Source organism: Lithohypha guttulata, assembly GCF_036872675.1.
Source record: "Lithohypha guttulata strain CCFEE 5908 chromosome Unknown scaffold_1, whole genome shotgun sequence".
Taxonomy (NCBI): Eukaryota; Fungi; Ascomycota; class Eurotiomycetes; order Chaetothyriales; family Trichomeriaceae; genus Lithohypha; species Lithohypha guttulata.
In genome coordinates, this window is record NW_027042750.1 from 4,424,848 (window position 1) to 4,450,338 (window position 25,491).

The following is a 25,491-nucleotide window of genomic DNA, read 5'->3' on the forward strand; positions in this document are numbered from 1 at the left end:
CTTGTAAAAATCTAGTAGGTCGGGGACGTCTTGGACTTTTTAATGATGGACCAGGATCTACCAGGGACAACGGCTACCACTACTTCAGCGGCACACGAATCGACCCATTTTGGAACAGTTTCTAGCCATAACTCTTGCTCGATTTACTCTCACTTGTGGTGAGGCTACAATTCAAATATGCAGGTCCAGGGATGTGAAGGTGATTGTCTACAACACATGGTGAACTTGAGGCATATTTGAAAGCAACTAACTCGTCTAGAGCTCGTATTTGGCAACTGAGTGGATATACTATCAGGTCCTACCTGACTTTGGACTAAGCCATGTGGCAAAGCTTTGGTCTTGTGCCGAGGTCGTTACGCACAGCCTGTCGCTGCTCGAATCATCCTTTGAATGCAGAAATGATGTAGAAGGTAGTCTTTCCTGTACACACGATTGCACAAACTTTGCTTACTCCATTCAGCCGTACTGGCACTGTACCGCAGATGAGGAGGAGAGCCTTCCAAGACTGGGGAAGATGTTAGGACGTACGAGTAGCGCCAGTCAAGCACTGGTACTTTGCATTAGCCAAGTTGCACGATTTCCTGGGAAAAGCCGTTTGTGGCCTCAAACGTCAAAGCTGATATGTCTCTTAACATTCCGCGATTACTCCGCGCAGTTCTTGAGTGAAAGAGCAAGTCCTTGCATCGCGCTTAAGCCCACCAAGGGCTACTCGTAATTGTGAGGCGCTTATTGGCAAGATTCTGTACGAGCATTCTCAAAGATCCAGGAAGTCTATACCCACCATGACTCTCCGCCACTCCCTGCCAGTGAGAACCCTTGAAGATGTGCTTTCCAACCACGACTCTGATGAAGATGTGGTGTGGAGGAATTCTAGCGAGTGCAACTGGATCACCGAGTATGCTTTCACACTTTGACTGAATGAGGCTAAAGTGTACTTTGGTCGTGCGACCCATTTCAAGCCCTCTAGAAACTTACTGGAGTATGGAAGTACAGTATAGGTTCGGCTCCAACAGCGACGTTCTCGCAGGGCAAAAAAAACCTCAGAACTATGGCACAGATACGTTCCTATGAAAGAAATTGTATTCGATCACTCTCCTTGCCTTGAGCATTTCTTTGTGAGCACACGCTCGGTTCTGTCTTGGACATTCAGTGAATGGGTCGATGAAGAAGAGGCCAAAAGGAAGAGCTGGAGACACTAGAATAATCTTGGACATGTGGAGTACAAGCAGCTTTCATGGAGCGGGCCTGAGCCGTGGATTCGAATGCCTGCAGGTCCAGGTTAGCCCCTAAGAGCTCGGACACCTGGAAATGACACAACTTTTGATCATTTGGACGAATCGATTTATGGCGCATTACTCTATGAACTTCCACCGCCCGCACGGCACCCTGACGCCTAAATTTCAGCAAAGGTACAAGCAACCATGACTGCACCAGACAGTGCTCCTAAATTGAGGGTATCTCCATACATGCGATTCGACGTCCTAGCGGTGTGCCTCACTCAAGCTCGCTTGTAGTTGCAATGGCCCGGCTAATTTATGCGCACTAGGCTCGTTAGGCGAGTGGTCAGAGATCTGTGACCCTCTTGGACAAACACCATGCATTAGAGTAAGAGTCTACACGAGATAATTCGCGAGTCCATCCCCAGGTTGACTCCATTATGGTGACTGTTCACACGCTCTATACCAAGGCCCACATCCTCGTCCCCAGTCCAGCAAAGGTCCAACCTCGCTAATCCACGACTGGAGATTCTATGTGGAAGGTCTTGGTCGAAACTATTCCTCGTATTGATCAAAAGAGAAGCTACAAATGATGCACCAACACAATAAGCGAGGTAGCAATTCACTTCCCTTGAACTCTGTTCTCCAGAAAAGCTGCTCTCCAGTCTTCACAAGCTAGTGATTACTGAACGTCCATGTCTTCGTCGGCGTTTTCGAGGTAATTCCCCAGATGAGAAAGCTGGGCCCTCAGCAAGTCTTAGTCGCGACTTCCCCAGACGCCCCCGAAAAATGCATTCGCACCTTCCGTTTAACCTGAGCAAAGTTCATTTTTCAGCATTTTCACAGACTCTCACATGCATGCTCCTGGTACCCCAGCAATGGTTTGTCGTGAGCGGTAAGGCATGCTAGTCAAGGCTGCATAAGCTCGGATTCACAAAAACCATCGCAAGTCCAGAGATCAAGCTCACACAGAGCCTTGCACAAGGAATGAATCAGGAGTGGCCACGAGTATTGCAATGTCTCTGACAACGCAGCAACTACGGAACATCGTCGTCACGGAAAGGATCTCCTCGATATTCTCTCTTGTTGGGGCAGCGTTTGTGATACTCACATTCGTCCTTAACGACAAGTTTCGCAAGCCCATCAACAGATTGGTCTTCTATGCAACGTTTGGTAATATCTTGACCAACGTCGCAACACTTGTGTCCACTTCCGGTATCGAAGCAGGGACAAACTCACCTCTATGTCAGTTCCAAGCATTCTTGTTACAATGGCAAGGCACACATCTAATAACAAAGCTCATAAATAACTGTGATATAGGTTCATGCCGGCAGACGCGCTATGGACGTTCGCCATGGCGTGTAATGTCTGGCTATCTTTCTTTCGAGCATATGATACTTCAGCCTTGAGACGTCTAGAGTGGAAATACATTGTCGCCTGTTATGGTGTCCCCTTCGTTCCAGGGTTCGTTTACATATTTGTCAATACACAAGAGAGGCGCAAGGTGTACGGTGCAGCAGTAGTGAGTCTGTGAAACTCCGTGCCAGGCCATATTTGCTAACATTGTGCTAGTTGTGGTGCTGGGTTTCGCTGAGGTGGGATTTTCTTCGCGTCGCAACCTTTTACGGGCCTGTTTGGGTCGTAATCCTCGCTACGATAGGCATTTACATACGAGTCGGGTCAATAATATTCAAATGGCGACGGCAGTTGTTGTCGATGGAGAAGGAACGTACCTTGAGCGGCACAAACGAATACCCTGCTATTGGCATTCTGAAGACGTCGGAGATCATTGTCACAAGAACAGAAACAGTTGTGAGTGGCGAGGAACCAGACTTTGGTAATGACCTACACAGTAAAGCATCCTTCTCTCGCACGATTCAACCGACCAGGCCAATCACTATGGTCAGAATGTCCCGGCCAAGTGGCGGCATCGATCCAAACAAGGCAGCGGTAAAGTACTGCAAATGTGCCATGCTCTTCTTCTTGGCTCTGATCGTAACCTGGGTGCCCTCAACAGTGAACCGGATCTACACTATCATACGGCCTGATGAGGTTGTATATGGACTCCACCTTGCTGCTGCACTTGTCCTGCCATTGCAAGGCTTTTGGAACGCATTGATCTATCTGGCAACCAGCACTTTCGCAATGAGATGTTTATGGCAGGACATTCTGGACGTCTGCAGAAGTTCAAGTCCTCGTCAGATGGCCATTCAAGTACGACGACAAGGTGTCTCAATCCATTCCAGCGAGCTTGAGGACAGGTCACGAAAGTTCAGCTCCGGTCAGACACCCTACGACGCTGATCGAGCTTCTTCGCAAAGCGAGCTAGTTGGTCAGGCAAAGTAGTGCTGGACGTCAGGACTACATCAAGCTCTTTCTTGGTTTCAAGAGTACAGTCATACTTAGTCAAATATGCATATTTACAGCGATATACCCCAGACTTCTATGTGTGAGTAATAGCGGCGTTATGGGCGGTCAGGATCTTGAGGCGAATGTTGCTCGATCTGAGCTCTATCTCGATGGTTTTGTTGGGAAACGATATGGAGCGAGTGCAACACGATGATGTGAGAATATAGTTTCCATGCCACTGGGCATGTACCAATAATGCAGTGGTGCATGAGAATTAATTTTTCTACCGGATTTTTTCCCATCTTATCTTTATGGCTGCATTTTTGACCGTTGAAAGCAAGGCTTCGCAACGAGAGATACCATCATTCTTGCCCAAGGCCTTGATTCAAACTCAACCTCTTCCTAGAACTTTCGACTAGTGCCACCGCTCTTCCAGTTCCCGGCGTCTTCCACTCCTCTCGCGACATCCCTCGAGCCATTCTCGAGACCCGTTCCGGCATTGGCAAGAGCATCACCAACAGGCTTGCCCATTGACCCCGTTGCGCCTGCGATGGTGTCACCAATTCCTCGCGTGGCTGCACCTGTTACACCTCCGACAGTGCGAGAGAGGCCGCCGACCGTGTTTCCGAGAGTCGAGGTGACGAATTTCGCGGCGCCGGTGACTCCGTTGTCTTGGGAGTTGGTCATTGTGGTATCTGGTATCTTGAGTGAGGGTTAGAGAACTCAAGTAGACGTTTTATTTATATCTTGGAAGCGCAAAAGTGTTCACGTCAGTAGCAGTATAGCAAAAAGGTAACGAGAACTTGCAGGCACGGTCAAGCATGTCTACCTATTTGGACCGCCTGGTGGTCGCAATCATTGAGGCTTCGCAGGATGAGGCCGGGAGAGATGCCTGTCGATGTGACGTCAAAGGATCTGAACGTGTTGACCAAGATCCAGGACTTGAAGCACGTTCGACAAGGCCAAGAATATTAGGTGCAACCTTCACGACTTGCGCGGCACTATGCGGGAATCAATACGTACGGCGGTGTTGCGTGGCAATTATAGATAGGGTGGTGGGGACAATGTGCAAAGAGTTCAAAATGCTGTCGCGACTGACATGCTGCGCCTGTAACGCGTCAATCGAACTTTATCCTTCGAGGTTCAGCGTCTGCTTCGAGCGCCAAACTCAAAGCCTGTGCATGCAGAACTGTCCTGTCACGCTGCAACATTACCTCAACGACGTTGGTTGTGGTTAATGGTACTCTCGAGAATGACACACCTTTGTGAACTACTACAAGCCTAGAACTACATCTGAATCGACCTCAAATCCAACCCACCAGGAAGCTCAGCCCACTACCTTGCTTGACCACCTCATCCTGTGTGAATCGAAGACATACTGTTTCCAACCATCGAAAGATCTTCCCAAGTCAGAATCGAGTCCTACAGCTTCTGCTCCCGCAAGTAAAAGCTCTCGACCAATTCAGTAACTCCCACATGGAGGTCGGCCAGGAAGTCCGCAGGAAGGAGCAATGCCAGCGAGACAATCAGTAGGTGCTGCGGCGGTCTGACGCTCGAAGAGCATAAGAAGTCGCTTCGTAACACCGCACGGTGGTCCTCCTGGCACGCCGCAGGTTGTGCCAACACCGACACAATATGTGGCTGCCGCAGCTTGTGGTGACCTAATAACCTTGCTCTACAACAGTATGTTAGCAGTTGCTTGGCAAGTCAAGCGATTATGTGGTAACCTGGAGACTTACATCGTTGACAGCTATTGGCATAGCTAGTGATGTACTGAGAACACTCAGAATAAACAAGAGTATGAAATGCATGTCGAAAGAGCGATGTGGTGGTTAAAGACGTTGAGTCGAGCTATTCTGTTCGGAGATATCTTGAAGTCTGACAAGTCTGATGCGAGTCTGATGGATTTGTTGCGATTCAATTTCTGCTGGATGGTAGCTGCTTAAGTACTCGACAGCAGAGGTCGTGGCATGGTACGTCCGGACTTGCATCATGGGGACAACTGCTCAAACATTCGACGTTGCTTCGATGCAACTGTTGCTAACGAGTCTTTAGATCACTCACAGCCATTGTGATATGGTCCTCATAAGGCATTGGTTCTGAGTCCTCGAAATCTAACGCGACGAGCTTCAGTGTGGATGAAGCAAGCCGCAATGCCCACTAGGATCTCACAGCCACTCTCCGTCAACATTGGCGGAATGAATGCAAGATCAATCACGGGTGAAGTGTCTCACTTGCTAAATTAGCTTTGGCGCTTCGAAATTCCAAAAGAATATGAGGGAGTGGAGTCGTGCCAAGGAAATTTTTCCCTGCGTTGTTGCTCAGCGCGGCTCGAGCTCCGAAGTGAGACAGAAAAAAATCGGCAGAAAGGTCAGGACTTATACCACATTGTGCTTAGTCCTTAAAGTACCGCACTGAATCGTCAACATCCTGGAACAATAACTCAGGGTTTCTTATGTGTTCCAGAGTCTTGCTCAACCTGAGACCATCTCAAAACACATGGCAAGCACGACCTTGGACAGTTTGACCTTCTAGCGAAAGAGAGCGTATCTTCCCCTCTCATTTTTTGATTTCGCAGCAAGCACGATGCCCTTCGTCTTCCCCTCGCCCTTGGTATTGGCAACCTTAGTTGCTGTGCTCTGAGCCTGCGGTGCACGACCGGCTGCTCCCACTTCTCTTTGAACCTGCTTATCAGAAGGTTTCTTGCTCTCGTGTTTGGCGTCGGTCTCAACCTTCTGCTTGGTGATGTTGTCTTGCTCATTAGGCGTGAAAGGAAGCCAGGTCATATCCGGAAAGATGTCCTTCCAGTTGACCCATTTTGCCTCTTCCTTCAACGATGCCTTGTCCCTCGTGTCTTTCTTGTTGCCTTCATCACACGTTGCAGGAGAACACCCGCCCACTTCGACCGACCGGAAGACTGGAATACCTTGAATGCCGAAAGGCGAACCATGGCCACATCCGCCATGATATGGTCCCGTGCCGAGTCCGATCCGCATCCCTCCCGCACCAGTACCTCCATGGCCTCCTGCTCGTCCTCGTGTATGGCCGTATCCGTGGGTGCCACACCAATCACGAGTTGGCGAACCAATCAACTCATAAGATCTACCATCGAGGCCATTCACCTTTAAAGCAAGAGGTCGAAATGATATTTGCGGATTCAGCTTCTGCAACCAATCCATCCCTAGTAGCATATCCTGAGGCTCGAGCGTTCCCGCACCCACCTCGAACTTCCATTTCACACGATATTTCCCGATGCGAATATCGAGGATTGTCTCATACTTTATCTCGTGTGTGGAGCCATCGGCCATACTGGCGTATTTTGGTCGTGCTAATCGACGCAGAGGAACCTGAAGTTGTTTTGCAGCTGTATCAGAGATACACGAAATCGTGCATCCAGTATCGACCATCAATGCCATTGGCTTCTCCTTCCGATTGAGATATACATGTCCATGAAGGATCATCATCTCAGGGTGGTTTTTTCCGCAGCCACACATGGTTGCGAATCAATATTTCGGGTGTTCACTGTGAGTGTTAATCACGAATTCGGAGATGGTTTGATGTCGAGGATAAACAGTCACTCTTGTAGCCTGAAGAATGTCTCCTACATAGCCTTGGAAAGAATTTGCGTAACTGAACAGGGTCTTTGCTGTCAACTAGCAGTGATGTAATGATCTTCGTGCTGATGTTAGTGACAGAATACAGCATTCCTGGCTCTGAACTTCGCTGGCAATGATCGTAATATTTGAGGCTCAATAGCCCTCTTGCGGTGAGTAAAGGCTGAAGATCGTACAATACGTCGTGAACCTGCTTTGGCTTGCGTGAACGAGGTTTGTAGTCATACCTGATGGAGTGGGATCAACGTCCCTGGTAGGCAACGACAAACTCAAGCTGTATTCATTGCTGCTTCGCGGCTAATCTCAACCGTGACATCGCATCGCGCTGTACCTCTTTCACGATATCTTCAGCTTTCATCACCGATTTCACAAGGCCGACACCTGTACCAGCGTAAGTAGTGATACGACCGTCAACGCCCCAGCCTGAGTCACCCTGCTTCATGGCTTCGTCGTGAAGTCGCTGGTTTTCCTCGAAAGTCATTCCTGATTTATCATCATAGAAGCTTTTGTTCAAAACACCTCGAGCGTTGTACTTCTCCGGCCACAATGTTGTGCCACGAAGTTTATCGTAAACCTTAGTACGTGCCGTGTTGGCGCCGCCATCTGTGGCTCGTACCACTTCTTTACGATAACCTTCCGCAATTGCTGCTTCTTCGCTTGCCAGAAAGCGAGTGCCAAGACAAACACCATCAGCTCCCAGCATCAACGCGGCAGCTGTGCCCCGGCCATCCATGATGCCACCTGCTCCAATAAGCTTGATATCAGCCATTCCAGCATTGTGAAGAGCATCAGCAACCTCGGGCAACAAAGATATGATGCCAGCGCCAGAATCTAAACCATGACCTCCAGCATCAGTACCTTGCACCACCAGCACGTCGACAGGCTTGGCATGTCTTGCGACATCCACAGCATCTGCTACCGAGCCAACTTGAATCCAGACCTTTGTCCTGCCATCACTAGCTTGCCGTATTTTCTCAGCCCAGTTCGCATAGTCTTCGTTATTATGAGCACCGAATTGCCACACTGCTGCAGGCTTCCATTTTCTTACTGCAACTACTGCCTTCTCCAGGTCTTCACTTGGCGCCCAGTTGAAGTAACCAAAGCCAATAGGCAGAATTCCGGTAGCCTCGTATTGCATTCTCAGGATAGAGTGGTCGTTAACCAGATTTGCGGCTTCTCGTAACCAGCCATCGAGCTTGTCAAGATTGTTTCCCGCGCCAATAAAGCCGAAGCCTCCTGCACCAGATACCTCAACAGCTAGTTGTGGAAGCGCAATCAGGCGCATCGGTGCGCACACCACGACCGGCGAAGTGAGCCAACCATGCTGTTCCGTTAGTGGAGGCATCACGATTGCCCTTCGATGAAGGAGTGCTACACTACTTCTTGGTCGAGCTCGCACACTGAAATACAAGCAGTGTCTATACTGATGCCGGAAGCAAGCGAGTGATGTTGTCAGCATCGGCTCGCAGCGAGACCAGTGCAGATGATCTGCGAGAATTCCTAAATTTGAACTCGCAGCGGCTCACTGACAATAAAATTGATGATTCACTGTGGAGTTAGCCATCCCTTGTGACCCCCCATCTTGATGCCTTAGGGTTATGAGGGCACGAGTGTACGGAGTTCTCCGTGGTATCCTTGGTGCTATGATTCTGAGTCAGGCACACCCAGGTTCCAGCACATTTCACACATCTTCCATACTGATAGAAGTCTTTCGGCTCTTTGTCACCAATCATTGCTTTGTGCTGCATGCTCGATCTCGTGTTCAGCTACAAGCATGACTGCATACAAGCCGGACTCAAAGGATGAGTTAAAAGCTAAATGACGGATAACTTCAGTGTCCTGGTTGTCTCGAATAACGAGAAAGACCTCCAAACGTAAAGTTCGAACGGCTCATTATTGAGCAGATGGCGTTTCTCGATCTCCATCCTTCAGAATTGTAAACTTGTCGATTGCAGCTTGGTACCACGATGATATAGGCTCCGACTATGTCTGGAGTTGGAGGTTTCTCTCAAACGTATCGAATGCAAACTCGTGCTAGCGATGTTCTTTTTCAAAGTTGTGATTGCAGAAGCAATTGGTTTACAATGTAAGTGAAATGCAGACGCAGGCCGACTGTATACTGTTTTCTGACGAATATGGCATCTTACGAGGAGGTACTTCGCCGAGAGTGAGTACATGTTGTTGAGCAATTTCGATTGGTGGTCAGTATACGAAGGCGCGAACAGCCTCTTGCCGATTCTACAACCAGGATCGAACGAGGACGATGGGTAAATTTGTTGACCATACAATAGCCTTTATCGGGTATAGTCGTTCCCTTGCTTCCAGTAATGTATGGAGCACAATAGTATTCGCGGAATTATCTCTTCCACAAATTCGACGCTAGTGCCTTCTGGGTGATGTTCACACGTGAGGCGTTGTTGTTGGGCACAGACTGAATCATGCCTGCATCGAGTCTTGCACTCGTGATAAACCCACTACAAGCACCGCAGACGTGCAGCAGTGTCACCATGTTAGACAGCAGGCAGACAATACTCGAGTCAGGTCGTGTATGTGATGACTACAACAACTGAGCATGTTCTACACCCTGCTTTGTGTTGCCTGAATGACTGGACACTGCCATGTGCCCTGCACAATCCATGCATTCACCACCATGCTTTCAACTGTCGTAATTAGCAACTCATGATATCCGTCACTCCTGTTTTCTTGATACCAGCGTTTGTTGCATGCATGCTAGGTCAGAGTTGACCTAGCACCACTCGGTGCTGGCACAATCTTTTGGGTCGAGATCTTATCACTGCCAACCCTTTCTGATTGCGGGAACAATTAGTGGAAAGGTGGTGATAAAACAAACAAGTTATTGACTACCTTGCTGCTCGAAGGCTCTAAGATGCCTGCCGCCGAAGCGAAGCGATCGCTCTCCAGTGGGAAGAGGCTGCAAAAACGAAATACACCTGCACATCGACTGCCTGCGTACCAACTTCCAACACGCCTTCGAGCCTCAGAAGATGCACAGGAAGACGTTGCTGCCCCAAGCAGGAGTAGCGATGCACCGGCGCAATATATGAACCAGTCAATATTTGGTATGATAGCAGCTGCGGGCTCAAGGACCGACTTCAACCAAAGGTTTGACGAGTCAAGCGACAGCGATCCTGACAATACAGGGCAAGAAGGCGAGTCGACAGCACGACGTGGGTCGAAGAAGAGTGCCAGATCAATACATGCGACCCAAATATTAGACGAGTCAAGACAGAAAAAGCGTTTGTCGCTACAACGTCTTACCCACTCGGTCACGCAATCTGTCCCAAAGCTCTCCTTACGGCCTTCAAAGAACCGCAAATCGAAGATTCGCCAGTTAGACTCCTTGGACGATAGGTCAGACGATGAGGATACAGGTGATCACAAGGATGCGCCTATGATGAGCAGGCTGTTGACTGCAGAAGCTCAGTACGAAGCCAACGAAGCGGCTGGACCTAGCCAGACTTCTCAGCTGGTCTCAACAACTGCCAGAGCAAGAGCCGAGTCTTCCCCTGCAACACTGCTTGCTACGCGCTTGAAAGAGATCTTTGGCTTTGATAACTCCGAGACTGTTGTTGCAGAGTTTCCATGCTGGCTTCTACAGAGCGTACTACTTCAGGGCTACCTCTATCTTACACGACATCACATCTGCTTCTATGCTTACTTGCCCAAGAAGACCAACGTTGCTGTAAAGACAGGACACTTATCCAAGCGAGGCAAATCAAATCCCAAGTATCGACGTTATTGGTTCGAGCTGAAAGGCGATGTTTTGACCTACTATTCGAATCCATCTGATCGATACTTTCCCCAGGGTAACATAGACTTGCGTTACGGAATATCTGCATCGATCGGTGGCGAAAAGGACAAGGAGCCCAGAGACTTCTCCGTGACAACTGACCACCGAACCTACTATTTCAGAGCTGATTCAGCAATTAGTGCTAAAGAGTGGGTAAAGGTGATTCAAAAAACAATATTTCGATCACACAACGACGGCGATAGTGTCAAAATCTCGCTGCCAATGGAGAACGTTATTGATATCGAGGATAGTCCCGTTGTCGATTTTGCTGAGACTATCAAGGTCAGAGTCGTGGAGAACGATGACTCTTACGCTATCGACGAATACTTCTTCTCTTTCAGCTTCGGCGTCGATGTCATGCACACCTTGCGCACTCTTTTCGACGACTCAGTACGGCGACGTGGCTCAGTCGATCTGCTTTCACCTGTAGCTGATGATGCTACAAGGTCGCCGTCACCGAGTGCAAGAAAACCCCTCCAAGCTGCCCGGGAGCCTTCCCCAATGTCTCCTATAAGAGAAAGTGTGAGGGCGACCCTGACACCGTACGCGCTTGGACCAGATGGTAAAATGACACCTCGTATGAGTGGTGATTTCATACGATCTGGCAATAGTCCATCCAGGACAAGCTTCGATCAGGCAGTTGAATACGGTCGTTCGAGCTTCGAAAGAGGACGGGCGAGCGAGCCCACCTCGCGGTTGCACCCCATGGCTGGAGAGAGACGAACGGCGAGATCGCCGCTCGCAAGACCTGCAGAGAAACCTGAAACTTCATACTTTCCTCCCACACAGGAGAAGGGCAGTGATTCTTCAACAGCTTCTCCTTCTTCACCTTCTAACGTGGATATGTCAGCCAGCCAAATCTTATCTCGCTCCGATGTGTTTCACGCCCCCGTGGTAAGAAGAATGAGCACTCTCGTTTCTGACGACACAGACAACGAGAACAGATTATCAGGTGATGAGCAAGATGCCTTTCCAAAACCGAGCCATGGACGAAAGGTCGCATTGCAAGCAGAAGCTATTACAGGACAAACCCTGGTCGGCACCGACCACCCTCGCACTGCATCCCCAACACTCCAAGAAATCGTAAAAGCTAGTGCTTATCCTTTGCAGCGAGCAGGTGCCTTTGCCGGCTATCTGAAAAATAGGTCTGAACGTATGTCAAGGCTTCTGGCTACCGAGTCTATGTCTTACCTAGAAAAAGTTTCTGGCATGTGGGCCGGTCAAAGAAAGCACTATGGTGAAAACGAGACTGTAATTGCTGAGGACCAAGATGTCGATCCTGAGGATGAAGAAGCTAATGTCGGATACGGCGACCGTTTTCGCACGCACTTTGCATTACCAGCAACGGAAAAGCTTCAAGCGACCTATTTCGGATTCTTGCACCGGGTGCTTCCTCTCTACGGAAAGATTTACATTAGCAATAGTAAATTTTGTTTCCGCAGTTTGCTACCTGGAACACGAACCAAGCTTATACTTCCTCTCAAAGACGTCGAGAACGTAGACAAGGAAAAAGGATTTCGCTTCGGTTATCATGGACTAGTATTGGTCATCCGTGGCCACGAGGAACTTTTCTTCGAATTCAGCTCTGTCGAGAATCGAGATGACTGCGCTGTGACCTTGTTCAAGCATTTGGAATCAATGCGCCATCTAGCTGGATCAGGCATTATCTCTCAATTGGAAGCTGAAGCAGCCGAGGCGGCCAAAATAGAGAATGTCATGTTACAAGAAGCACGTAGAAACCCGGGTGCTGCAGGTCTAGATGCAGTTGTCGCACTCAAAGAAGGTCTGCCCCCTGTCCAAGATGAGACCACACCAGTACTGTTTGACGATGGCAAAGCCTCAATAATCAGTTTCAAACCTCCTTCTGGGTTACGCGTCACATGTCTTACCATCGGATCGCGAGGCGACGTCCAGCCATACATTGCATTGTGCAAAGGACTTCTTGCTGAGGGACACAAGCCAAGAATCGCGACGCATGCAGAATTTGGACCATGGATCCAGAAACACGGTATCGATTTTGTGTCAATTGGTGGAGATCCTGCAGAATTGATGCGAATCTGTGTTGAGAATGGTATGTTCACTTATTCCTTCCTCAGAGAAGCTACATCGAAGTTTCGAACATGGATCGACGATCTTCTAGACTCGTCTTGGCAGGCCTGTCAGGACTCAGACATTCTCATAGAGTCTCCCAGTGCGATGGCTGGGATTCATATTGCCGAGGCGCTTGGTATACCCTATTTTCGCGCCTTTACCATGCCTTGGACAAGGACTCGAGCTTACCCACATGCTTTTGCCGTTCCTGAGCACAAATATGGCGGAGCATACAATTATCTGTCCTACGTGATGTTTGACAACGTCTTCTGGAAAGGCATCTCCGGGCAAATCAACAGATGGCGAAAGCGGGATTTGCAACTGGGAAGCACGAACCTCGAACGCATGCAGCAGAACAAAGTGCCATTTTTGTACAATTACTCTCCACATGTGGTCCCACCACCGCTTGACTACTCCGATTGGGTCCGCGTAACCGGATATTGGTTCCTTGATGAAGGAGCTGACTACCAACCTCCGCAGGAGCTTGTTGATTTCATGCAAAAGGCACGAGCGGAGAGCAAGAAACTAGTGTACATTGGTTTTGGCTCGATAGTTGTGGCAGACCCGGCAGCACTTACAAGGACTGTTGTTGAGGCAGTATTGAAAGCCGACGTTCGTTGCATCCTCTCTAAGGGCTGGTCTGATCGACTTGGAGATCCATCTGCGCAGAAACTCGAAGTGGCTCTCCCATCTGAGATCTACCAGATCAAGGCTGCACCACATGACTGGCTGTTCAGACAAATTGACGCTGCGGTTCATCATGGTGGCGCTGGCACCACCGGAGCTAGTCTGCGAGCCGGCGTTCCCACTATAACGAAACCGTTTTTCGGCGACCAATTCTTCTTCGGTAGTCGCCTAGAAGACCTTGGGGTAGGAATATGTTTGAAGCGAATTAACGTCACAGTGCTTGCACGGGCCATATGGGAAGCTGTGCATAGTGAGCGTATGATCTTAAAAGCCCGTAAGTTGGGGGAAAAGATTAGAAGCGAGGACGGCGTTCGAGTTGCTGTTCAAGCAATATATCGCGACTTGGAATATGCACAGACTTTGATCAGGGCGCGCAAGACTCAGTCCCAAAAGGCAGCTTCCGGATACAAAACAGAGGCTAGCGGCCAGCAGAGTGGGAACGGGACAGGCGATGGTTTTGGCGCTGTTGACGAGGACGAGGAATCGTGGACGTTCGTGGATGGTCTTGATGAATCATGCTATGGACAATCGAGCGAAAAACCGAGCGATAGTGCAAGGTTCAAACGTCGTGGCTAGGTGCAAGGCTTTGGTTGCATGTGTGCGATGTCAGTCTAGATCGCTCAGCTTTCATGCTTGGTAATGTAGCATGATCGGATCCAGTCCAAGAGCAATCGAGTAGTACGTCTGGACTGTAATGACCTTATCAGTAGGGACCCTGTCTCGACGTAATCTTCTTGGTTGGTCACTACGTTGTTATCATAGAGCTGCGAGGGTTTCTTGTATAGGGACTGCGTTCCAAATTAGTGGGAAGACGCCGTAGCACATTTATGGACGGCAAGCGATGAATGGGGTAGTTTCGTGAATGATTCGGTAGCTACTACTCGTCTTCTACCAGCGCCGGAGAATCTGCAGTTTCGAAGTTCCACCACCTCTTCTGCATTCTGCGGGACCACGCCTGAGGCATTGGAAAAGGTTTGGAGACATCGTGGGAATCCCCTTAGGGAGCACGATCCGTCATTGCTCCTGCTCGTATGGAATGACGAAATGGAAACTTTTCCCGTTGCATAACGAAAACATAATCCAGGAGTCGAGCAACCACCGACTTGTGATATTACGTGACTCTTAGCGCTAGCTTACATGTAAAGTCAAGTTCCGTTACTTGACTTTCAGTTACCTTACGATACAATTATTTTGGCTTATTTCACAGACTGAGACCTACTCGAGTTCCTTTCCTATCTACATCAAACGCGCAAGACCCACTATTGGATGCTGCCACGCTGTTTACGAATCAAAACACTCAAGCTCATGGGATTGTGGACAGGCGAGCGTAGTCGAGTCAAGAGTTTCCGGTATAGCTGGGTTTTGCTAACTTCCATTGTACTACTAGTGTCTGAGCATCTAGCACACGCAATCCACGACGAGCATCACATGCCACATCACGTTCTTCGTTGGATTCTGCTACTCAGCTCTACTTGTGACACAAAGATTGTACAAGGTGTTAGTAGGTTGTTGTAGCTATAGACATCTGAAGCTTCCGGGACATTACCCACTGGAGAGTGGTGGACCTTGGAGCTCTAGATTTCATTGAACGTGATCCGCACCAAGACCCGGTGATCTTCGCTCAAATTACCACAATTGAGCTTACACAAGGTGTCCTTGGCTGCGACTGCATGGCGGCCCCAGAGAGTTCACTCCTGCCGTGCAAGTTGTGGCGGTGGCCGTTGAGAGTTACATTCCATTATTGGTTGTGCCTGCCACATGCCACACATTTATTCAAATGTTACCTTTGCTAAGGGTATCTAGCCTTCCAAATAGTGCTCGCGAGAAGAGCGTGTCTCGTGCAAAAAATTTATGGGGTTTGGCTATTTGTCGGTCTTACTATTTATAACGCTATCCTCTTAACCTATTTGCTTTGTATATATTGCAATGATAATGGATCCCACTGGTGTATCTGAGGCTGTCTCTATGCCGCTATCAGTTCCGGATGGGATAAGACCAGATGGCGTCGCGGACTCACCCACCTCCTCGACGGGAGGTCATTCACAGCCTCGACAGAAACAAGTTCCTATTCCGCGAACCACAAAATCTGGATATGAGCGACCGGAGCGTGCAAGAACCAGCCATGCCTGTGAGCCATGTAGAGAACGTAAGACAAAATGTGACGGCGAACGTCCCGCCTGCCGAAGATGTCTTCATACTGGTATGACTTGTCATTACGGTTATGGCAAAGGATGGAAGAAACGCAAGTATGGCCCGCTTATAATTTACTCCATAGAGTGCCATTGATAACGATGGCAGAACTGTCGAAGACCTCACAGTCACGTCTCGGAGGCTCGCAAGATACGAAGAATTACTGGGTGAAATTTTCACCCTTGTGTCACCAGAAGTGCGTTCTATGATCAACGAGGCACGACAGCAGGTTGGTGCAAATGGCAGCTCAGCGTCTGGCCTCAAACTAATGCTGTGATCAGGACTATGGATCAGTTGATTCTGTAGAGTCTCGTATGGAGGTTATGGATGTCGATGGGTCCGGCGCGAGCCCATCACCCATGGGTAGATTTACCCCGTCCCATCCGCTGTTGACTCAGTCGGCGCCATCTCTCATAGGGTCGCAACCACCGCTACATCCTTCTGTTCGATTGGATTCGTTACCATCTCCGCTACCCCCATCACCAAACACAAAAAAGTCGCCAAAGGACGACTTGAGCAATAGCGGCGCGCTCAGACTACCTTCAATCACACCACAGGGATTTTTAGTGGAAGGCACATCATACCCAGAATTAGCAGGTCCTCATCTTGGTTCTGTTTTAGATGCGTTGCGAGGCTCAGAGCCGCGAGACGGAATGGCAGCTAGTATGTCGCGCGCGAACCCTAATCGTTGCTATTTGACTAATACATACAACAGTTCCGACACTCACAAAAAAATTGTCACCAGGTTGAGGATCTACTAAGGGTTATGAGATAGAATTGCCAGTGCCACAACGACTTATTCACCCTACATGTTGCAAATACGCTCTAACATTGCGAGGAAATCAGACATTTGGTCGCCGAGGTAAGGGCAAGAAGGACTTGAATTCTCCACAGTGCCTGACTCTAGTACGAAGAAAGGATACGTCTGTCTCTCGATGAGTGCTGACTTGCGACGAAGAGATATAAGATTTGATACCTGAGACGATGATCCCTTGCTGTCCGTCCACGAGCCAAACGAAAGTGATCGTTGGTCAAGCACCCAACAGATCCGACTTTGTCGCCTTGCACTCACTTGCAGTCGACCTCTCCATGCGGAGTCGACTATATTTGCGACGCACAGAAGCTCTGTGTTGCAGTGCTTCTGAGACTGTGGAACTGTCTGCAAAGCCAGTCAAAGTTGCAAGCCCAGTATAGTTTTATCCTGGTGAACTTTGCAGGCTCGAAGAAGTGCCGAGAAAAGTCCTGCCTGCTACCCGAGCTCGCCTGCAGTGTCTCTGTGCGAAGGATTCAGCAACGCGCTAAGCTCCACGGACGGTCAATCTTTATCTTCAGCTCCCACAGATCCACTATCACATTGATCCCCAACTGCTGCACCAAACCCAGTAATTATGGGCGTTATAGAAGGCCTATTCTTCAATACGATCACGATCTTCTGTGGTATGGACACTTTGTCAGAAAATCAAGGCGGGCAGATCCACGTGCTGCTTCCGCATTGTCATTCCCATCCGGCGACTGTGATGCAAGGACGGGCTTGACGGATTGAAAGAGAGTTTTCCGGCTGCCCCAGTATGGACACCGATACATGCTGTCCAACATTTCGGAAGCAATACCAGATACTATTCTACAACCTTCCAAGGAGGTGCTCTTACAAGTATGTCTATAGATGGCCAAGACGGGACCCCCAGGGTTCTGCGGTCTTATCGGCTGCTACTGGTAATCAATTTGAGCATTTGCTTTGAGGTCGCTCAAGCTCCAATCTACAGTACTGTAGGATATATTCATAGATTGACTTGCTATTCAGATCCACTCTACGATAGCTGCACGAAGTGGACGTTGGTACTCAAAGGTCGATCCAAATTGGATTCAGGTCATCTCGTGGTGGCTAGCTCATTCGGCAAACAGCAGCGATACGAGTAACAATAAGTCTGCACAGTATTTGAGTGTGAGTATTTGCAGAGCTTTGCATCATGGACACTTACTCGAGTACGAGTAGTCTGTCAGATCTTCCGATCAAGAGAGTCTGGACCTCAATGGGCTCTACTAACACCTCGGGCTGTTTTCTTAGAACCACCGACATCGAAGTTGCTCGATTTGATGACACCAAACCACGAATTAAAGGGATGTGCTGGTCCACCAATGACATTTATCATGCACTACTGGTTTGTGTGGACCTGCCTGCACGATCGACGATCTGAGTAGGTGCCGCGATAAAAAAAGTTTTGACGTACTTGTACCCAAATACTGGACTACACACTGAGTCATCTTTCAGGTCACAGTATCCTCGTCGACCTCACCAGGTGGCAGTTTTGAGATGTGGGAAGAACGTCCACCGTGCAAACGTTTGTGGGCCAAGCTTCGGTATCTTCTCCATCAGTAATGAAATGCCGATTTGTGGACCTTGTTATCTCGAGTTTTTGCTGTTCCAGTAATGGCGGAAGCATATTTGTTGGTTAATGGAGAAATACAGCCACCTGGCGGTGTGCCCGCATTTCGAGCAAAGTGGGATGAAATTGCTGGCTTGCCGATCCAAATCTTACTTTGGGAGATGCCGGAAGCCGTCCGCAAAGTGGTTCGTTTGTAGCAGTTTTGCCTATTTTCGCAGATACTTGACTGCTCTGTGGAATACTGCTTCTTTTCCCGATTTGTTCCGTTCCGACACTGAGCAGCTAGCGTCTTACAGGCGCGGTCAGCGACGTTGAGTCTGTTCCGCTGCGAGAGCAACCTGGAAACTTGTATTGTAGCGACGGTGGCACGTCAAATACGAGATACGTGGTTAAAGATTATAGAACCTACGCCCGCAAAGCAGATCTCTGCGCGTAGTGTTATTACGAGGACTGTCCGACGTTGGTCCTGTTCATAACATGCATCTAGCAAGGCTTGTCTGCTGCTCAGAGTAAGCGCTTGAGCCACGACTGTACTATACAGTACAAGTATTGTGGATCTCTCATCTCGCCAGCCTAGTATATAAGCGCCGCTGAAGTCCTAAAAAGAGTGTTGAACCACACGTGGATCGAAGCCGAAGATCTTACTGCTGTGCTTGTTTGTTCCAGCAAATCACCAATGCTCAAGGACGATGATCCCTAGAGGAGGATCGGCAGGGCGCATATATCGCTGGAACGCGGCCCTCCAGGAATACTGGATTCGGATTAGTGAGTTGCAGTATACTTCTATACTCTAGTACCACCATGCAGCGTGTTGATCGCGATACTCACAAGTTTTTCGGCCTCTGCAACTCAATTCTAAACGGACGCGTCTTGCTCGCCCGGGTAGCATGTCCTGCTCGACTGAACTTGCTCGAAGTTTGTCAATCTACAGTATCTAAAGCTTCTAGCGAAGCACGACCGGATGTGAAGCCATGCCTTCTCTTCTAAGGTTTCTACTCGAGTTCGTGTCGCATGGCATACTGCAGGGCAGAAAACAAGCTGTCTCAGCTCACCATCGGTTATCACAATGGTTGCTGCAGGTTTCTGAGCAGCTGGAGTGGAGGAATAAATTTCAACCAGGAAAATGAATGCGCTGGAGTCGCAGAAGCTAAACGAACACGTTTGTACCTGAATGAAATCACAGTAAGCTGGGGAACGCGAGACAGAGAGCTCGGCGTTGAACTTTCTACGAACTTTGCTGGGGTCACGACCACGAGCTAACCTCTCCTCATGGAATTACGCAGAGAGCACGTAACAGACATCTTTGAACGGAGTGAAGTAGTAGTCTATGGACTAGCGACGGATTGCATGCTTAACAGAGATAGAATTGTTCGCATTACGAGTATTGACTAGATATCTCCGCCTTGACGGTTGCGCTGCAGTGCCTGAACGATGTCTTCGCTTATACCTATGAGATAGCAGTACTGGAGGTCCTGGCTGCGACCTACAGCTTACGCTGCAGCAGAAGAATCTCCACTTGCGTGGTAGAAGGTGAGATACTGTAGCTTGAATCTCTTATCGATCGACTGTGAGGGAGTACGATACGTAAGATGCTTGGGTCTGCCGTGATCACGGCAATCGCACTTGTTATAAAATAGTCTTACCTGTGCTACTTCAGCACAAAGATGATTTGTTGTTACCTCCCTCTGGTATGCCTACGATGGTAAATTATTTGCCAACGTTGTTGAGCTTTCAGCTTGCGCCGCCCCCTTGAGGTGCATTAAACCTTCACCGCTACTTTCGCTCGTACTGCTTATGCTTGCGAATGCACGGATGTGACAGCCTTTGCAATCATGTTGACCAAGCGAAAGGCAGTAAAGGCACGGGACGAGCAACGTGTTCCAGCTATGCCATGTTGGGACGAGCTGAACCACGGCTAGGTCTTAATTTTCTGTCAGCAGCTCTTATCGATTGCCGTGCTTCGAACTGCAAGCTATAAGCGCCATGTGACACCGTGCTATTACAGGTATGCTGCATCAGTCTTCATGTCAGGAAGACGGATGAGTCAGAACGAACACGTTTCCTGAAATCGAGCTGGAACTGCACGAAGACAATTGGACGGTCAGATCATTGAGCAGTCGTGATCATTCCATGTAAAAGGTTGTAAGCCTGGACGCGGGGCAAGAGCTTAGCTGTGAGCTTGTTTTTTATGATTGGAAAACACCAATGAGCCGGCAGGAATCTTGCAGCTAAGAAGTCTTGCCATTCTTCTGTCAGGATGCACCTTCACAAATAGGTACTGCACGTGTAATGCAGAGGTAAGATCGTGCAGTTCGTAATCATGCCGTTTTGGCATGTTAGCGAGCATGCGCGGGGCATCTCGTCATACCGCAGCTGAAAGATTCTGGCTGAAGTCAGGGCAGATTGATATAGCTGAGCAGCTTCCAGTTTGCAACCCGACCTCATCCCTTCTGCTATTCTATAGCTTCACGAGCGGTGACAGCCACAACAAGAAACCATGGTGCACCTAAATAGAGTATCTACCTTGAAGGAGGGCGAATTCTCGCTTCCTGCTCGACGAAAGTCTACAGTGCCTGGTCTTGAGCACATCTCACTAGAGGCTCCTGGTGAGGATGACTTCTCTACCAGTGTCTATGGTTCGAGATTTGCTGCTCAAGATCTCCCGGCCCATGAGATTCCAGAAAGAGAGATGCCTCGAGACGTTGCTTACCGATTGATTAAGGATGAACTCAGTCTCGATGGCAACCCTATGTTGAAGTAAGCCTTGCGAGATGCAGGCAGGAACAGCTTATGCTAACCGTGTCTAGTCTCGCCAGTTTTGTTACCACATACATGGAGGAGGAAGCTGAAAAGCTCATGCAAGAGGCTCTTTCCAAAAACTTCATCGATTACGAGGAATACCCCCAATCAGCCGAGATCCAGAACAGATGCGTGAACATGATTGCTCGTCTCTACAATGCCCCTGACACTGGCGACGAAACACAGAATGCCATCGGCACATCATGCATTGGCTCCTCGGAAGCCATTATGTTGGGAACTCTGGCAATGAAGAAGAGATGGCAGAACAAGAGAAAGGCTGCTGGCAAACCCTACGACAAGCCAAATATTGTCATGAACAGTGCTGTCCAAGTATGCTGGGAGAAAGCTGCTCGATACTTCGATATCGAAGAGAAATATGTCTACTGTACAGACCAGAGATACGTGTTAGACCCTGAACAAGCTGTGGACCTCGTCGACGAGAACACCATCGGTATCTGTGTCATCTTAGGTCTCACGTACACTGGTGAGTATGAAGATGTCAAGGAGGTCGACCGACTTCTTCGTGAAAGAGACATTGATTGTCCAATCCACGTGGACGCTGCTTCCGGCGGATTTGTCGCTCCTTTCGTCAATCCCAACCTGCAGTGGGACTTCCGTCTCGAGAAAGTTGTCAGCATAAATGTCTCTGGTCACAAGTACGGCCTCGTCTATCCTGGTGTAGGATGGGTCGTCTGGCGATCTCCAGAATACCTTCCACAAGAACTCATCTTCAACATCAACTATCTGGGGGCAGACCAAGCTTCGTTCACTCTAAACTTTTCGAAAGGTGCATCTCATGTCATAGCTCAGTACTATACACTGATTCGGCTTGGCAAACGTGGTTATCGCAGCATAATGCTTAACCTGACTCGTACCGCAGACTACCTGCAGGAGCAGCTCGAAGAACTCGGCTTCCTGATAATGTCTCCAGGTCATGGTCGCTCACTACCTCTTGTCGCTTTTCGCCTCGATCCTGACGATGGTCACGACTTCGACGAATTTGCTCTTGCCCATCAGTTACGTGAACGTGGCTGGGTCGTACCTGCCTACACTATGGCTCCACACTCCGAGAAACTAAAGATGATGCGCGTCGTCGTTCGAGAGGACTTCTCCAAGTCTAGATGCGACAATCTTGTCAACGACATCAAGCTTGCCCTGAAGACCTTGACAGAGATGGATGCTGCGTCGGTCGAGAAGTACAAGAAACATGTCGAAGACGCCGTCTCACACAGACATGGCCACAAGAAGAGGTCCAAGAAGCCAAAGGGTAACTTGCAGGACAACCACAGCTTGCAAGCCACGCACGACAAAAGCCACCCAATCTGTTAGATAGTGTGTAAATCTTTTGTGTATATACAGCGAGCGGAAATGATTTCTTCGACTACCTGTGTTTGCCTGATTCGAAGCGGACTCTTTCCAACAACGGTAATCAGCTAGGCCAAGCGAAATGGTAGATGTTGAGTAGTATTTTTGTGGATGTCCTAACAATCCACAAACTTGCTAATCGCTGGACTTTCGGAGAACGTATATTTAATGGACTATGGGCAGTTACAAAGAGCGACTTATTTGAGTCATGCTTTGAGCACTTGATTGACTACGGTATCATAAGTCACTTATCCCAGTCGTTTATAACTCGACGAGTATACCTTGCCGTGCAGAAATTCCACCTGAGTATCCGAAGTCTATTGTGCTCTCTATATGTTCCTGTATATGTACTTATGTATGTGTTGTCTCTTTAGGTAGTTACAGAAATATCTCAAAAGTGCGCTTTGGGTGAGGCAAGCAAAATTGAATTCAGGCTGCCCCGAAACTTGGTATAGGAAGTGGGGTTATTACAAGCTCACGAAACAAAATACAGGTTGATACATGTAATTTCTCCGATAATGTGGGATTTTTGATTCTTGTACTGAACATAGAGAGACTTCTCATTAATTCTGTAGAGGTCAGGACTCGTTTTCGTACACAGGCGCATCATATAAGGGGCAAAAGTACAACAAAATTGGGACGACTCAATGTCATTTTCGGTCGTGCGTTGGTTCCTGCCTGGTTGTATGCGCATGCATCGTATAGACATAGTGCAAGTGGTATATAGGTTCGTAACTGTAACAGCCAGTAGGATGACGAATGTAATGACTGAATCGCAATTGTCCAAGAACATAGCGATCTAGACCACTCCAAAGTTGCGCCCAGCACGGCAAGTGCCGGACGTTCAGTGGCAACGTTCAGTGGCAAATGTGCAGTGCATTGCGTTTCTTGCCATCGCGATCGAGATCTCGGTTGCAGGACACGAAGATTTACAGAATTCAAACAGCTTCAGTCTAGTCTAGCATGTCTGACGGCAGATAGCCTTAAAGCTGCATCTGAACATAGGACGAGCATTCGACGATGTGAACTGCACATGCGTAGCTTTTCGTTCAGTGTTGACATGTGCCAAGGAACCATTTGCTGTTCCTGGATAGGACAGGTTTAGCGCAGCAGCTCACTCTTCGTGTCTGTGAATCGTTGTCGTCGTACACGGCCTCATCATGTATAAAGTAACAGTCTGCTCAGAGGTCCCGCAGGGAAAGGAGGAACGCGTTTAGAGAGCCACACTAGATAGGCTGGTGGTATTACCGATTGTGGTTCAGTCATAAACAATCGACGATTCTATGCCTGCAGGCCGGAGGCTTGACATGATTTGGGAAGGTTCGCCACCAGTACGATAATTAGGATCCCCAAAGGCCATGATACGTATTGAGACCAAATAAATGTACGAGTATCTATGTCAGGACAGCGGATCCATTCTGATTATTGAAACGATTGGTTCGGGTAATATCTGTTTATTAGCCGCAACTCAATGGCCCTGGGCGCTCACTGGAACCAAGATCGATCGTGATGGGGGCATTGGTACATTCACCCCTAGAGAAGATTTCCATAGCACAACCCCGATTGGCGCCTATCGGCAACCGGCCACATGTCGTCGCCGAAGAGTGGCGATTCGTGCGTGGCCTCACCACGTCGTATGGTTGACATTGCAACATCAAGAGTTCATCCAGACGAGATAGGAACCCCTTGATCTCGTCCTAATAACAATGGCGACACCAGAGGGAGATGTTGTGGACCAAGAAATCGTCCCGCAGATTCGTATAGCTTCTTCGATATCGCCCAATCTGCAACAACAATTGTCAGCAATTCAACGATTGGCGCGACAAGTTTTCGAGCCGGATATTCCTGCGAGTCAATATGATATCTGTCCTACAGTTGCTCCGCAACTTCAACTCGACAACTGGAACACAAGATTGCGCGACATGGACAGTGCGATCCTTTATGTCACCATCGAAAACTTCACAAGCTCCTTCAACAATGGTTTGGACGAGCTGGATGACGATCACGACCTATGCCTGGCATCAATGCAACGTACCGTGGATGCTATAGAGGAGCAGTATGTCGCCTTCTTCTTTGTACATCCGCGTGTCTTGCCAGATGCTGTTGCAACCTCAATTCCCGAATCATATCTCAATCAGCAGAAGGAGTCGTATCATATTTACCTGGCGGCTGTTCGTCCAGACACGCGTGGTCGAGGATTATTTCAACTGCTTCTGGATACGACGATAGTGAAGGCTAGGCTGTGTAAATATAAAGTGCTGACAATCAGTACGATACCAGAAAAGTTCCCAAGGATGTATAGCATCTTAAGTGGTGAAGGAACAGGATGGCAAGTTGTGGAAAGAAAGAGGGTCGTAAGCAAAGATGGTGGGATGGAGACTAAGGTGCTTTTGATGATGAGACTTTGAGATAGGGCGAGCTAAGTAAACTGATTTCGTGTCAACCGACGCTACACAACCAAAAGTGGATTGGTCTTATATGATGTCAAAGAATGAAGAGCAGTGTTGAGGAGGAGGAAGTGTTCAAAGGCGATTCGAACCGAAATGAGTATCGTAAGTTGGCCCACCGGGAGGCTTCTCCGGAGCCACAAAATAACATGTTGTAGCCGGAATTTAGTTCGCGGTCAGTTTCAGCCGCAGCACTCAGTTTCACTGGAGTACTGACGTTCGACACCACAAATGCGTGGTATTGTACGTTGCTTTCAAGTATATTATGCTATATATGATGCTTTTCGTTATTGCTTGCAATACTGGTGCGGACACGGTTCAGACCGTCATGATTCATCCTACTACCAATGGAGGCATGAAGTCAATGGTTTCAAATCAACGAGAACGCTGGTGCGAACCTGCCTTGTGATTGCACGCACCAGGAAGAATTCTCGAAGCTAAGCACTGGTTGTGCCAACGCAGCAGGTCGCGTGTTGCTTCATAAACAGTTGCCATTGAGTCGCTCCAGATGCGCCACCGAAGGCTCCGTAAGCTTAC

The 25,491-nt window shown here is 48.7% G+C and overlaps 7 protein-coding genes across 7 annotated transcripts; 5 read left to right on the top strand and 2 right to left on the bottom strand.

The window, feature by feature from the left end:
* Positions 1-2,571: 2,571 nt before the first annotated feature.
* LTR64_001635 (uncharacterized protein) lies at positions 2,572-3,563 on the top strand (the record flags this gene model as incomplete). The annotated part of the gene is made up of 2 exons (XM_064896014.1): positions 2,572-2,739; positions 2,790-3,563. 2 exons carry the CDS (start codon positions 2,572-2,574, stop codon positions 3,561-3,563), a joined length of 942 nt encoding a protein of 313 aa, XP_064758701.1.
* A 405-nt stretch (positions 3,564-3,968) lies between these two features.
* Positions 3,969-4,253, bottom strand: LTR64_001636 (uncharacterized protein; the record flags this gene model as incomplete). The annotated part of the gene is made up of 1 exon (XM_064896015.1): positions 3,969-4,253. The coding sequence occupies one exon, from the start codon at positions 4,251-4,253 to the stop codon at positions 3,969-3,971; it is 285 nt and encodes a 94-aa protein (XP_064758702.1).
* Positions 4,254-6,097: 1,844 nt separating this feature from the next.
* On the bottom strand, positions 6,098-8,525 carry LTR64_001637 (uncharacterized protein; the record flags this gene model as incomplete). The annotated part of the gene is made up of 2 exons (XM_064896016.1): positions 6,098-6,913; positions 7,512-8,525. The coding sequence occupies 2 exons, from the start codon at positions 8,523-8,525 to the stop codon at positions 6,098-6,100; spliced, it is 1,830 nt and encodes a 609-aa protein (XP_064758703.1).
* Positions 8,526-10,067: 1,542 nt separating this feature from the next.
* Positions 10,068-14,345, top strand: ATG26 (Sterol 3-beta-glucosyltransferase; the record flags this gene model as incomplete). The annotated part of the gene is made up of 1 exon (XM_064896017.1): positions 10,068-14,345. One exon carries the CDS (start codon positions 10,068-10,070, stop codon positions 14,343-14,345), a length of 4,278 nt encoding a protein of 1,425 aa, XP_064758704.1.
* A 1,423-nt stretch (positions 14,346-15,768) lies between these two features.
* LTR64_001639 (uncharacterized protein) lies at positions 15,769-16,236 on the top strand (the record flags this gene model as incomplete). The annotated part of the gene is made up of 2 exons (XM_064896018.1): positions 15,769-15,969; positions 16,045-16,236. 2 exons carry the CDS (start codon positions 15,769-15,771, stop codon positions 16,234-16,236), a joined length of 393 nt encoding a protein of 130 aa, XP_064758705.1.
* A 4,604-nt stretch (positions 16,237-20,840) lies between these two features.
* LTR64_001640 (uncharacterized protein) lies at positions 20,841-22,471 on the top strand (the record flags this gene model as incomplete). The annotated part of the gene is made up of 2 exons (XM_064896019.1): positions 20,841-21,100; positions 21,151-22,471. The coding sequence occupies 2 exons, from the start codon at positions 20,841-20,843 to the stop codon at positions 22,469-22,471; spliced, it is 1,581 nt and encodes a 526-aa protein (XP_064758706.1).
* Positions 22,472-24,213: 1,742 nt separating this feature from the next.
* On the top strand, positions 24,214-24,809 carry LTR64_001641 (uncharacterized protein; the record flags this gene model as incomplete). The annotated part of the gene is made up of 2 exons (XM_064896020.1): positions 24,214-24,751; positions 24,793-24,809. 2 exons carry the CDS (start codon positions 24,214-24,216, stop codon positions 24,807-24,809), a joined length of 555 nt encoding a protein of 184 aa, XP_064758707.1.
* Between the last annotated feature and the right edge of the window lie 682 nt (positions 24,810-25,491).